The sequence below is a fragment of the Clarias gariepinus genome, chromosome 7, assembly GCF_024256425.1.
Source record: "Clarias gariepinus isolate MV-2021 ecotype Netherlands chromosome 7, CGAR_prim_01v2, whole genome shotgun sequence".
NCBI classification, from domain to species: Eukaryota; Metazoa; Chordata; class Actinopteri; order Siluriformes; family Clariidae; genus Clarias; species Clarias gariepinus.
In genome coordinates, this window is record NC_071106.1 from 23,570,964 (window position 1) to 23,586,370 (window position 15,407).

Below are 15,407 nucleotides of genomic sequence, written 5' to 3' on the forward strand. Positions count from 1 at the left end.
ACCTGGGTCTTCAATTACTACCTGGACTCCATATTAACATCAATTAACATCAGCTATTATAGCTGAACTGCCTCCCACCCTACACACTGTATAAATGCAGATCATTTACTGCTTTCTGTTTCACCCAAATGAGGATGGGTTCCCTGTTGAGTCTGGTTCCTCTCAAGGTTTCTTCCTATTACCATCTCAGGGAGTTTTTCCTTGCCACTATCGCCCTCGGCTTGCTCACCAGGGACAAACTGACCATTTTAATTCATACAAATTCACATTTCATACAAACTTAAATAATTCTTTTGACTATGTAAAGCTGCTTTGCGGCATTGAAAATTGCTAAAAGCGCTATACAAATAAAATTGAATTGAATTGAATTGAATAGAAGGAGAGATTGGCTAGAAACAAGGGAAAGATGACTGCCCCTTTATGTACAAAGAGATAGTTAAAGAAAACCAGCTCCACTGTGTATGAATCCCCAGTGCATTCAAGATAATGTCAGTTAACTCTCTGGAATCAATGACATTGTACACAGTTTTTTTGCCACCTCAGACGCTTAAGAGACTTCAGACTGCCCTCTCCAGGGTGCTCAGGAATTTCACTCCCGCACCATAAAGAGCATCCTGACAGGAAACATCACGACCTGGTTCGGAAACAGCACCATGCAGAACAAACGAGCTCTACTGTGCCATCATCCGCACCGAGCTCCCTGACCTGCATTCAATCTACAGCAAGCAGTGCTGGATCAAGGCCAAGAAGATCGTGAAGGAATTTAGCCAATACAGAGAGACTGAGGGAGAGCTTCTACCCGCAGGCAATACAGTCTCTCAATCAGTACACTAAACAGGACTAAACCATTTTGCACATACACACTTATGGACATTTGTCTTTTTTGCACTCATTCTGGACATTCATGCACACTCATGGACAATGTACACCTGCACATTCATGCAAATTTACATATTTCTATTTAATTTCTTTGCTTGTTCAGGTTTAGGACTGGTTCGTAAAGCTGCTTTGCAACAATGTCAATTGTAAAAAGCGCTATACAAATAAAATTGAATTGAATTAAAGTAAAATAATTATAATAAGTGCAAGGAGACTCTGACCATTTTAATAATTCATTAATGTCTTTGGTTTCGGCTGTAATAAAGGGTATAGTGTCATGTCATCAACTCCGAAGCAGGGGAAGCGCCAAAAATTCACGTTTCATGAGAATTACATAATCTAAAATTTGTTTTCCATTAGTTTATATAAGAGCAGACATTTCTCTAAGTATATATTTTTCACGTCTGTAAAGGCAAGTATACACAGAGTTTTGATTCATTTTATGATTTTACGAAATCAAGTTTATGGTCATTCCGGTTGACTTCCAAGCAATTCCTCTTCAAAATCGTCAACCTGTGAATTAGATCCTATACCGACACATTTTCTCAAGCAGATAGTTCCAGCAATAACAGAACCCCTGTTGAGGTAATTAACTGTTTACTCAGCAGTGGCTATGTTCCTAAATCCCTTAAATTAGCAGTTATTAAACCACTAATCAAGAAACCTGACCTTGACCCCTGTCAGCTTTCAAATTACAGGCCGATATCAAATCTCCACTTTATCTCTCAAATTCTGGAAAAGGTAGTATCACAAAATCTTCTCAAGTTGAGTTTGTTGTTCCACAGGGTTCTGTTTTAGGCCCACTGCTTTTTTCCCTTTACATGCTTCCTCTGGGCAACATAATTCATAAACATGGTATTAGTTTTCATTGTTATGCTGATGACACACAAGTATACGTTTCAGCAAAACCAGATGAGAAAAGCCAGTTTACTAAAGTTAAGCAATGTGTGCAGGACATAAGAGATTGGATGTTAATTAATTTCCTTCTGCTTAATCCTGATAAGTCATAGTCATAGGACCACAAGCAGCTAGAAGTAAGCTTTCTAAACACACTGATTTTAAATGGCCTTTCTGTTCCATCAAGTGCAACAGTAAAAGACCTTGGTGTGATTATAGATTGCAGCCTTTCATTTGAAGCACATGTAGATAATATTCACCTCAGAAATATTGCCTAAGAAATATATTGTCACCAAACGATGCAGAAAAACTAGTTCATGCTTTTATCCTGTAGGATTAGATTATTTTAACGCCTTACTGTCTGGTTGTTCAACAAGGTGCTCAAACAAACTTCAATTAGTACAGAATGCAGCAGCGAGAGTCCTCACTCGAACCAGAAAATACGAGCACATCATTCCTATCTTATCCACGTTGCATTTTTCTACCATGTGTAATTTCGCATCGATTTTAAAATACTACTCTTGACGTATAAAGCATAAAATGGTCTTCCGCCACAGTATCTGAGTATACTTAGATAGTACTTAGGCATTATCCGTTAGACTTAGATAAAGGAGCAGATGTGGGTGACTCATGGACGTAGAGTATTAGGTGAACTAGTATGTTTAGATGCGGTCTTCCCCACTCTCATTGATCACTCAGGTTTGTTGACTGTGAGGTGATTGGTTGCTTTACATCTCAGGAAGCCCTCATGTCTGTGTTTCCTTCTGACTCTCCCTTTTTAATTATGCTGTCATAGTTAGTCTTGCCGGAGTCCCTGCTTGCACTCTGCACTAACTATACATTCACCTTATACATTGTTCGACTGTGACCATACCTAACTGCCATCTCTCCTGCTCTCTCTCCTCTTTCTCTCCCTCTCTCCTTTTTACTCTACGTATTTCTCTGTCGAGCTATACTATGAGCTGCTAGTGATCCAGACCTCCTCTGCCCTCTGAACCTGTCTAACTCGTCCTGGAGTCCTACTTCTGGTTGGAGATCTAATCATATGGATGCCCCGTGTGGTCTGCCTGGGATGCGTGTGGAAGAGGTGGGACAAAGTCATTGTTTGGCAAGTCACAAGTAAGTCTCAATTTATTGCCCTCAAGTCCTGAGTCAAGTCCCGAGTCAAGACAGGCAAGTCCCGAGTCAAGTCCCAAGTCAAAGCCAACAAGTCTCAAGTCAAGTCCAAAGTCCTACGGTTTGACTTTCGAGTCTTTTCAAGTCTTATTAGCAGAAAAATAAAATGTATACAGATTATGTATGGTTGTAAGATCTGTATTTATTAAACAAACCTTTTTTTATGAAAGAACATTGCTCAGATACATAAAAATACAAATCTTAGTAAATGCTAGTAGCAATGTAAAATGGTAGCACATATTCTCAATAAAGTAGGCTACTTCATACAAACGATAACGTTGTTTTCTTCACATAACATTAAAGAACTTTGCTCACTACCTTGTGTGATACACTCACATAGGCTACCTCATACAAACAATCCGGTGTTGTGTCGAAGTTGGTTCCCCCATCAGGATGCGTTTTTTTAGCCCCACCCCCGTGAAAAGGCCACAGGGAACGCGCATTTAGGAGAAGGCTCGCCCGCGAAGGGTTATGCGCGGACCACTGAGATTCTACAGAGCGCGGTAAAGAATAAAAAGGACAGTTAGTGTTTTTAAATCCCTGACGAACTCTAGCCAACAGGATATGTTTCCCTTGTTATCTTGGACATATTTAGAATGATGAACCTCGGCTGAGTCACTTGTAGGCTGTAAACATGTTAGTATTTTGTCTGATATTTCATATCAAATATGCCTTTTCAGCAAAACCATAATGCCAAAATAGAGACCCGTCAGATACAGTCTCAAGACATTAATAATAATAATAATAATAGTAATAATAATTATTATTATATATAAATTAATAATAATAATAATTATTATTATTATATATAAATTAAATATTATACATTATAATATTAATAATAATAAGTATTATTATAATTAAATATTCTATAATAATAATAATAATAATAATAATAATAATTATTATTATTATTATTATTATGCGAGATAATTAGCATTTTATCCATGTGATGTCAATTCACTAGGTCACATTATTTGAATAAACCCAAACTGCATATGAAAGAAATCAGCAAATCATGGGTAGTGTATACCAGTGATTAAATATAAACAATACAACGCATGTACTGACATGTTTACAGCCTACAAGTGACTCAGCCGAGGTTCATCATTCTAAATATGTCCAAGATAACAAGGGAAACACATCCTGATGGCTAGAGTTCGTCAGGGGATTAAAAAACGCTAACAATTTCCTTTTTGGCCTTTACTGCATTCTGTAAAAGCTCAGTGGTCCGCGCATGTAGCCAATTGAACTGGCGCGTTCACGTTGTTGTCACGTGTTGGACGCTGTCGAATCAAAAGAATCTACGGTACTTTGATTGGATGTCGTGCCGAATGCGCGCATGCGCTCTGTCACACACACGCGCACAGACACATAAACAGAGATAGAGCGGTCCGTGTTAACATACTTTTTATCTTTGGGCTTTTTATGGGAAGTAGCAAGTCTTTACAAGTCAATAGGCGCAAGTCCAAGTGAAAGTCCGAGTTATTTATGTTAAAGTCCAAGTCGAGTTGCAAGTCTTTTTATATTTTGTCAAGTCGAGTCTAAAGTCATCAAATTCATGACTCAAGTCTGACTCGAGTCCAAGTCACATGACTCGAGTTCACACCTCTGGCGTGTGGTGACTGGAGATGGCTCCACTTTTCCATGAAGGTGGTCCTGTCCTCGACTGATGCAGACAGTTTCTCTCTGAGGACCTGAGACTTTAGTCGCTCAATAGTTCAGGACTGGAATTTCTTACAGTCTACCTGAGCCTCCAGGAACAAACTGGACTTTAATCTTACACATTTCCTCTTATACTGAACTTCCAGTCTTGCATAATATCATGCACATCAATCCCTGCTATCTGTTTTCACCCAGATGAGGATTGGTTCGCTGTTAAGTCTGGTTCCTCTCAAGGTTTCTTCCTATTACGATCTCAGGACGTTTTTACTTGCCACTGTCGCCGTCGTCCTCGGCTTGCTCATCAGGGACAATCATATCATTTTGATTCATACACATTCACATTTCATACAAACTTAATTCTTTTGATTGTGTAAAGCTGCTTTGTGACAATGTAAATTGTTAAAAGCGCTATACAAATAAAATTTAATTGAAAATTGAACTACCCACTGTAAATGTGGTTGGTCTACTATATAATTCAATTTAAACTGTTCTTAGGTCCCTCCAACTCTTTTTAACACTATCCCAGCAGCATATGCATTATGCTTTTATCATATACAGGGGTTGGATAATAAAACTAAAATGCTGGCCAATTTAGTGTTGGAGGTTTCCTGGTTAAATTTGACCAGCCTATTGGCCAATCTTCATTGATTGCACATTCCACCAGTAAGAGCGGATTGTGAAGGTTTAATTAGCAGAATACTAGCACAGTTTTGCTTAAAATATTGCAATGCACACAACATTATGGGTGACAGAGTTCACAAGAGGACAAATTGTTGGCGCTCATGGAGACAGCAAGTCTTTGTGATTTATCAAGAGCTACAGTATACAGGGTAATGTCAGCATACCACTAAGAAGAACCACATTTAACAGAAGTAACTAAATTAAACCAAAAACTACTTAAGAAAACAGACTCAGGCTCTATATTCCAGCATTTTCCAGTTTGGACTGCATTACCCACAAAGCATTGCCCGCACTGCGTTGTGGGCAATGCTTTTGACTGCATTACCCACAAAGCATTGCCCGCACTGGACTACACTACCGTGGCTATACCGGGGCTCAGCAGAGATCATAAGCATTTAAAGGAGCATGTACTGAAACAGGTTGCTGAGAACAGAGCTAGTTTTTACCAGGTAAAAGTAGTATTTTTTTTACACAACCATTGAGAATTTTTAATTAAAGTAAATTACAAACTTTTCATTAGGACCCTAAAGAATCATATTAACATTTAATAAAAAATGGGATGTGTGGGACCTTTAAGGAGACGTCGCTCGTGGAGGATGTTGGGTTACTACCAAGGACTACCGCACCATGAGTGGTTTGATGAACATGAAAGTAAAGTTGAACATCTCTTACGGCCTGCCCAGTCACCAGATATAATGTTATTGAGCCACTTTGGGCTGTTTTGGAGGAGCTTTGCACATATTCAGACAGATTTTACCCCCAAATCAGATTTTATATAATATATATATCATATAGAATCACGATTTATTTTAATAACGAAGATAAGCTCTAGACATTTTTTGCTTAATATGGATTAATCTAAGAGCCAATCACACAGCAGAACGACAACAGCTTGCGTCAACACGTCAAAGTTAATTTCCTACCGCACTTTGCGGAGCAAACTTGACACCAGAACGACAAAAAAAAAAAAAGAGTGGAAGCAGCGACGAAAGTGAATCTAACCTCAAGTTATTATCCAAAGATGTTGAAATTGTCGACAAAAAAGGTAGCACGAATTCCGTTTTATGGAAGTGGTTTGGCTATCCAAAAAATTACGAGGCACAGATTAAAATGATCTGTAAAATATGTCGTCGGTTTGTGAAAACAAAAAACTGGCAACACAACCAACCTAGTCCATCACGTGAAAAAAAGCATCACCCAAGCGACCACAATGAAAGCATGAAAATGAAATGCTCAATGGGTGACATGTCCGGTGAGTATGTTGGCCATGCAAGAACTGGGACATTTTCAGCTTCCAAGAACTGTATACAGATCCTTGCAACATGGGGCCGTGCATTATCTTGCTAAAACATGAGGTGATGTTCATGGATGTATGGCACAACAATGGGCCTCAGGATCTCATCACGGTATCTCTGTGCATTCAAAATGCCATCAATAAAATGTACCTGTGTTCTTCGTCCACAGATGCCTGCCCATACCATAACTCCACCACCACCATGGGCCAGTCGATCCACAACATTGACATTAGCAAAGCGCTCACTCACACGACGCCACACACGCTGTCTGCCATCTGCCCTGAACAATGTAAACAGAGATTCATCCGTGAAGAGAACACCTCTCCAAGGTGCCAGACGCCATCGAATGTGAGCATTTGCCCACTCAAGTCTGTTACGGCGATGAGCTGGAGTCAGGTCAAGACCCCGATGAGGACGACGAGCATGCAGTTGAGCTTTCCTGAGACGGTTTCTGACAGTTTGTGCAGAAATTGTTTGGTTATGCAAACCAATTGTTTCAGCAGCTGTCTGAGTGGCTGGTCTCAGACGATCTTGGAGGTGAACCTGCTGGATGTGGAGGTCCTGGGCTGGTGTGGTTACACGTGGTCTGCGGTTGTGAGGCCGGTTGGATGACCTGCCATTTTCTCTGAAATGCCTTTGGAGACGGCTTATGGTGGAGAAATGAACATTCAATGCACGAGCAACAGATCTGGTTGACATCCCTGCTGTCAGCATGCCAATTGCACGCTCCCTCAATGCTTGTGGCATCTGTGGCATTTTGCTGTGAGACAAAACTGCACATTCCAGGGAGGCCTTTTATTGTGGGCAGTATAAGGTACACCTGTGCACTACTCATGATGTCAGATCAGCATCTTGATGTGGCACACCTGTGAGGTGGGATGGATTATCTCAGCAAAGCAGAAGTGCTCACTATCACACATTTAGATTGATTCGTGAACAATGTTTGAGAGAAATGGTAATATTGTGTATCTGGAATGAATTTGAGATCTTTAAGTCCATCTCATGAAAAATCGGAGCAGAAACAAAGGTGTTGCATTTATATTTTTGTTGAGATATATATATATATACTGTATATACACTCACCTAAAGGATTATTAGGAACACCTGTTTAATTTCTCATTAATGCAATTATCTAATCAACCAATCACATGGCAGTTGCTTCAATGCATTTCAAAAAAAAATTTTTTTTGTCACATACACAGTCATACACAGTACGAAATGTAGTGAAATGCTTATACGACTGCCAGTGACCTTAAAAGAGAATTAAAGCTTATAATAAGAAATAAATATGAATAAAAGAAATACGATAGAAAATTTAAATAGAAAAATTAAATTTAACTAGGAAAAATAAAACTAAAAATAGAAATATGCTGTACATAAAAATAGAAATATACTGTACAAATTGAAATATACTGTACTGTACAAGAACATTTAAGAAATTGAGAAATTGATATTTTGTAAGAAAGATGGTGTGCAAATATGCATAGAACAAAGTGTCTTTGTGCAAAGGTTATTAAAGTGTCTTTGTGCACTGGTCCAGGATGTAAACGTAAACATGTAGTGTAGATGTGAAGGTAAGTGTGCAAAGGTTATTAAAGTGTCTTTGTGCACTGGTCCAGGATGTAAACGTAAACATGTAGTGTAGATGTAAAGGTAAGTGTGCAAAGTTATTAGAGTGTTTTTGTGCAATGGTCCAGGATGTAAACGTAAACATGTAGTGTAGATATGAAGGTAGGTGTGCGTGGAATTGTCCATAGTGTCCATGGATGTAAAAAGATTGATTGATTGATTGATTGTGATTTAGGGGTGTGGTCCTGGTCAAGACAATCTCCTGAACTCCAAACTAAATGTCAGAATGGAAAAGAAAGGTGATTTAAGCAATGTTGAGCGTGGCATGGTTGTTGGTGCCAGACGGGCCAGTCTAAGTATTTCACAATCTGCTCAGTTACTGGGATTTTCATGCACAACCATTTCTAGGGTTTACAAAGAATCGTGTGAAAAGTGAAAAACATCCAGTATGCGGCAGTCTTGTGGGCGAAAATGCCTTGTTGATGCTAGAGGTCAGAGGAGAATGGGCTGACTGATTCAAGCTGACAGAAGAGCAACTTTGACTGAAATAACCACTCGTTACAACTGAGGTATGCAGCAAAGCATTTGTGAAGCCACAACATGCACAACCTTAAGGCGGATGGGCTACAACAGCAAAAGATCCTACCGGGTAGCTCTCATCTCCACTACAAATAGGAAAATGAGTCTACAATTTGCACGAGCTCACCAAAATTGGACAGTTGAAAACTGGAAAAATGTTGCCTGGTTTAATGAGTCTCGATTTTTGTTGAGACATTCAAATGGTAGAATTAGAATTAGTGTTAACAGAATGAGAACATGGATCCATCATGCCTTGTTACCACTGTGCAGGCTGTTGGTGGTGTAATGGTGTGGGGGATGTTTTCTTGGCACACTTTAGGCCCCTTAGAGCCAATTGGGCATCGTTTAAATGCCATGGGCTACCTGAGCATTGTTTCTGACCATGTCCATTACTTTATGACCACCATGTACCCATCCTCTGATGGCTACTTCCAGCAGGATAATGCACCATGTCACAAAGCATGAATCATTTTAAATTGGTTTCTTCAACATGGCAATGAGTTCACTGTACTAAAATGGCCCCCACCAACCCAATAGAGCATCTTTGGGATGTGGTGGAACGCAAGCTTCGTGCCCTAGATGTGCATCCCACAAATCTCCATCAACTGCAAGATGCTATCCTATCAATACGGCCCAACATTTCTAAAGAATGCTTTGAGCACCTTGGTGAATCAATGCCACGTAGAATTAAGAAAGTTCTGAAGGCAAAAGGGGGTCAAACATCGTATAAGTATGGTGTTCCTAATAATCCTTTAGGTGAGTGTATACTACATTTTATATATATATATATATATATATATATATATATATATATAAAATGAACATAGGACTTTCTTTCACACACAAACACATGCACGTGTGAGAAACACACACACACAAATGAAAACACTGCTCTGTCAGGAAAACTTCTTTAACAAGGAACCTATCTAATGACGCGCACAAACACGGTCATAATGTTACAATAAATAATAGACACGCACACTGATGTTAACTATACAAAAGTCGCATGCACACCAAGATTGAGCATGTGAGATAATTACCCACAATCCCACAACGGAAGAGAGAGAAGAACCATTGACTCAGTTGTGATAATTGATTCATATGTCAAGAGCACTCTCGTATATTAAGTTAAAATATATTTTAAATTTTGCTCGTCTTGCAAGACGCTCGCAGATTAGTGGATTAGTTACAATCCAAGGTTACACTGTACACTGGTTTCATGGTAGGAGACCCAACAGGTAAACCAATGGTAGCGCGAGACTGCAGTGAAGTTGGTTTGAATTTGGACATTGTTTATTTGCGCTCCGGCTACCACATTCCGATTTGTGGCAGACATCCGCTAACAGCATCTTGTTTACTAAGTTAGGGACCAGGTCGTAAATTACTATCCGACTGAAAAATGGATAATATTAATATTATTAATTTTATAAATAAAGGAATAAATATATGTTGTTATTGTTAGTGTCAATGTGATGCATGGTGTATAATGACTTTGCATATCATCACTAAAGAGGTTGCAATTTCAGGTCGTCCGGTGTTGTGTCGAAGTTGGTCCCCCAATCAAGATTAGTTTTCTTAGCCCCACCCCCATAAAAACAGCACAGGAAGCGTGCATTCAGAGCAAAGCTCGTCTGCGTGAGGTTACACGCGTGCCACTGAGATCAGTAACAACAGTCTGATAGGTGTGGGAACCTCTTTACTTAAAAAAATAAAATAAAAATGTATAAGCCTATAAGGTATCTGACAGTGTCTAAAGTGGAGCAAAACCATATGTGCCATAATAGAGACTCTTCAGATACAGTGTCAAGACATTCATAATAATAATAATAATAACAATGCGAGATAGTCTGCATTTAAGCCATAAAATTAACTTACTAGGTAATAAAATCACATCTATTAAATAAACCCAAACTGAGTATTAAAGGAATCAGCACTGTTACTGGTCCATTTTTAAAATAAAAATGTAAAACTAAAATAAACTTTTAAAATCATGGGCGTCGCTAGGCCATTTTTAGGGGGGGTTTTGCCAACTACGACAACACGGGGAAGGCTGATAAAACCTGCAGTGTAAGTATACAATTAATAAAAATCGCAGTGTCTGCCCCACGTTCCCTTAAACTTTTGTCTATGCATTTGTTTTTATCATGGATTGTTATAACACCACAACAACACCGAAACAACATATTCGATTACTTAAATATACAGGGTAAATATTTATACTATGTACTGTAGTTATATAGTTAACGTTAGCTAAGACCGAAACGTTTAACTCAAACTCACCTGTATACACCGTGTTCTTATCAATACCCTGCATTTCATCTCCAATGATGTCAACTTGTTTATCTGTATTTTTACAGAAGTAGTCTCTTATTTCGTGAGCTCGGCGACTTTTGCCGCTGCACGGAAAGCCACATATTATAATTAAAGGCATTTTGTGTACTGGAATGGTAGCTAAAATATTAATCTAACACACGCTGTTTCGTCTTCTTCTGCTGCTGTTTCTTCTTCGTTGTGTTTTTTTGGCAGTATGCTTGCAGGTGCATTACCGCCACCTGTTGGACTGAAGTTAAGAATAGTATTTTGACCAATAAATAAATAAATAAAATATATCCTCTCCCCTAAACCAATCATTCAAATATATAATCAGAGCACTGCAATTCCAGTTCCATGTGAGTTTCCATGTTATTTTCCCAAAAATACTTTTGAAAATGTGTTATTCCGAGCCAAAAACATTCGCCAAACATTCGAGATTGTCCCTTCTGTATCTTGAGAAATAAACACACAAAAATGAAAAATAGCGTATTTTCTTAATCTGGAGGGAAAAAAGAACCGATTACAAATGAATCGGTTTTTAGATCTTCTTCCTTTACAGCCTGCTAAAGCTAAATCTTTCAGAAACGCTGCGCTAAAATCCCCCTACATAACCTCTATCAAATAGTATATTAAAACATAAAGTCATAAGTTTATGATTATCATATATGATCTAACTAATATAATGAACCCTAGGCACGTGACAGCCGCTGTGACCATTAATACAAATTCTCATATAATGTGTATTTTGTGGCATATTTATTTTGCAGGGGTTTGTCATGTAATACACAAATATTTACACTAAATAAATATTGTTTAAGATATAAAATTACATGATACAAAATACTAATTTTATTATATATTTTAATATTTAATAAAATATATTTTGCTTTATATTTTATTATTTATTTTATTATTATATTTTATTTTATCTAGTGTCTTACGATTCGCCACGCCTACTTCGATCAAAGGATGCAGGCTGCTTGTTAAAACTACAGCAGGGGGCAGAGCTTTTTCTTATAAAGCCCCAAAGTTATGGAATAGTCTTCCAAATAGTGTTCGTGACTCAGACACAGTCTCAGTGTTTAAGTCCAGGCTAAAAACCTATTTATTTAGCCAAGCATTTTTGTAAATAGATTAGCCTTAGGTAAAGGAGCAGATCAAAAGGACTCATGAACGTAGAGTATTAGGTGAACTATGTCTGTGTTTCCCTCTGGCTCTCCCTTTTTAGTTATGCTGTCATAGTTAGTCTTGCCGGAGTCCCCACTTTCACTCTGCACTAAATATACATTCACCTTATACATTGTTTGACTGTGACCATACCTAACTGTTATTTCTCCATCTCTTTTGGTTTCTCCTTTTCTGCTCTTTCCTCTCTCTCTCCGTCTCTCCTTTTTTCCTGTCTAACTCATCCTGGAGTCCTGCTTCTGGTTGGAGATCTCATCAAATAGATGCCCCGTGTGGTCTGCCTGGAATGCGTGTGGTGACTGGGGTTGGTTCCACTTTTCCATTTCTATTTCCTCCTCTTATACTGAACTTCCAGTCTTGCATATTATTCTGCACATCAATCCCTGCTATCTGTTTTACCCAGATGAGGATGGGTTTCCTGTTGAGTCTGGTTCCTCTCAAGGTTTCTTCCTATTAACATCTCAGGGAGTTTTTCCTTGCCACTGTCGCCGTCGTCCTCGGCTTGCTCATCAGGGACAATCATATCATTTTGATTCATACACATTCACATTTCATACAAACTTAACTCTTTTGATTGTGTAAATCTGCTTTGTGATGATGTAAATCATTAAAAGTGCTATACAAATAAAAATTAATTGAATAAAATTATAAAATAAGCAATATAAAAAAACAAAATATATATATAAAAAAAGGCATCCCGGCCAGGCTCGTTTCCCATCTCTGTGCATGGAGTATGTTCTCCCTGTGCTTGGTGGGATACCTCCGGGTACTCAGGTTTTCTCCCACAGTCCAAAGAATTCCAGATTAGGTTAACTGGCATTCTCAAATTGTCCGTAGTGTGTGAGTGTGTACGTGTGTGTGTGCCCTTGATGGATTGGCACCCTGTCCACCTCGTGCCCTAAGTCTCCTGGGATAGGCTCCATGCCCCCTGCGACCCTGAATACAGGGTAAAGCGCTTTAGACGAATGAGTGAGTGAGTAATCTCAAATATGTGACGAATGTCCAATATAAAACCAACTTTACCGCGGTTTGTTTTTTTCTAGTCAACAGTTGCATGACCCAGTTGGACGTTGGACTGTTTTGTAAAGGTTTTTCTTTAGTGTTGTGTGTCCTAGTCCCTGTCGGGTTTTAATCGCACCCATGCCCCCTATTCCCCGGGTACTGCCCAATATTTTTCCAATAGCTACATGTATGCTGTAAATGTGTCTTGCTGTCTCACTTGTGTAGGGTTTCATAATAATGACAAAGAATGACTGAATCAAATTACCGCTTCGGGTTAATTTGAATAACTGATTTACAATTTATAGCATACACTTTATACACTATCCGTCCACCGTATGGCACAATTGAGTGTATCTTACCAATTCCAATTTATCACACAGCCAACAAAGATAATACAAAACGGGGTATTTATCAATTACGAGCAAGGTAATGTAAGATCTGGGCAAATGTTGAAACTTTAAAATACATGACCAAGACAACAGTCCTTTATAAAGAAACAAGAATTTATTAAACTAATTTATGACACATGAAACTAGGCTACTTGAACACACTTGCACACACACACACAAACATACAAACAGTTTGGAGGATGAAAGTTAATGAATTCTTCTAGTACTGTTTACTAGATCAGAGAAAGTCACATGATGTGCAGCTTTGTTTGTTTACTTGCATTACATTTAGCTCTCATCCTGTGATTCGCCTTTAGCGAAAAGAATTACGGCGTTGCTGATTATATATTTTATATATTATATGATGCACTGTTGTAGAGATGACGTCTTTCGGGAAAGCCCTTCAGTAAGGCGTTGGTTGTCTATTTACCAATGGCGGCGCTCTGGAACTTCTCCTAAGGGTTTCTTTGTTGAGAGTTCTCGAAGAGTGGATGACGCCAGCAGAGGTGGCCTAACGCCCACAAGGGCAGATGCCCGCACTGCTTGGAAGAGGTTGTTGGAGGCTGGTTATTGTGGTGGTCAATTCTGCTTGAGCTTGCTGGTTTTGACTCTTTGAAGTGAGTCCGTCCCATGGGTGATTGGTCCAATCAGATGCGGTTGCGGGTCTTGGCCACGCCTCACGTGGTTCTTCCTTTTGTGCATTAGCCCGGTGTTTCGGCTGTCATGTGGGCTCATCTGGTTGGTTTTAATAACATTTATAAAGTAATTGTGCATGAGCTCTGTTCATGCTTCCAATTTTCCGTGTTCACCATCATTCTTTAAATCACGCCAACTTTAGATTGATATCAAACATTACATATCTTACCCATTCATTCCTTTATTTAATAAAAAGGGTTTGTAAATGCTTATTACACCTTTTAAGTTATGCAAAATAATCAAACATACACAGGAATAAAACATACTAAGTAAATATATGTATATATGTTTTGCCCTACTGGCACACTTTAAATATGGTTTAAAATGCCTCTTTGTTCATTGAAAGGCATGTGCTCTGGGAGCCAACGAAAGTGTGACTTGGTGGTTCCCCAAAAAGAAGTTTAAACTTTTACACACACATTGACTCTGTTGTGAGGGCAGGCTTTTTTCATCTTTACCTCTTTGCAAAGGTCAAACCCTTTTTGAATCAGAGCGACCTGGAGAAAGCCATTCATGCTTTTATTAGTTTGCGGCTAGACTAATGCAACGCACTTTATGTTGGAATCACTCAAGCTCGTCTACGTCGTCTTGAACTTGTACCGAATGCTGTGGCTCATATGCTGACCAATAATCGTAAATATGATCACATTACACCAATCCTGTATCACCTCCACTGGCTTTCACTACAGTTCCGGATTCAGTTTAATGGTCTGGCAGTAAGCTTTTATCAACAAAGTAGAGCCTTACGTTTTTTATGTTCTGCTAACCAAAACCTACTAGTGGTCCCTCAGTCAAGGTGCAAACAATGGGGTGATCGCTCCTTTGCAGTGGCTGGTCCTAAACTCTGGAATACCATTCCACCGGAGTTATGCAACATTAGTTTTGCTTTAAACAAAGGGAGGTCTGTAAAGACTCATTTATTTAGAATGGCTTTTAATATTTTAGAAATTTATGTTTTTTTCTTTTATTCTTTGGTTTATTTATTATTAATATTATAATTATATTAATATATTTTTATTCATATTTTTCATTTATTATTTCAACCATAGGAGAGGTAGTGAAGGGTTTTAGCTGCGAGGTG

At 38.7% G+C, this 15,407-nt stretch overlaps 1 protein-coding gene across 1 annotated transcript in view; it reads right to left on the reverse strand.

Moving 5' to 3' along the window:
- kti12 (KTI12 chromatin associated homolog) overlaps window positions 1-11,243 on the reverse strand; it is a 32,458-nt gene extending 21,215 nt beyond the window's left edge. The window contains exon 1 of the mRNA XM_053500363.1: window positions 11,022-11,243. Coding sequence (XP_053356338.1) covers window positions 11,022-11,172 — 151 coding nt within the window. The 5' untranslated portion in view covers window positions 11,173-11,243. The remainder of the gene's footprint in view (window positions 1-11,021) is intronic.
- Between the last annotated feature and the right edge of the window lie 4,164 nt (window positions 11,244-15,407).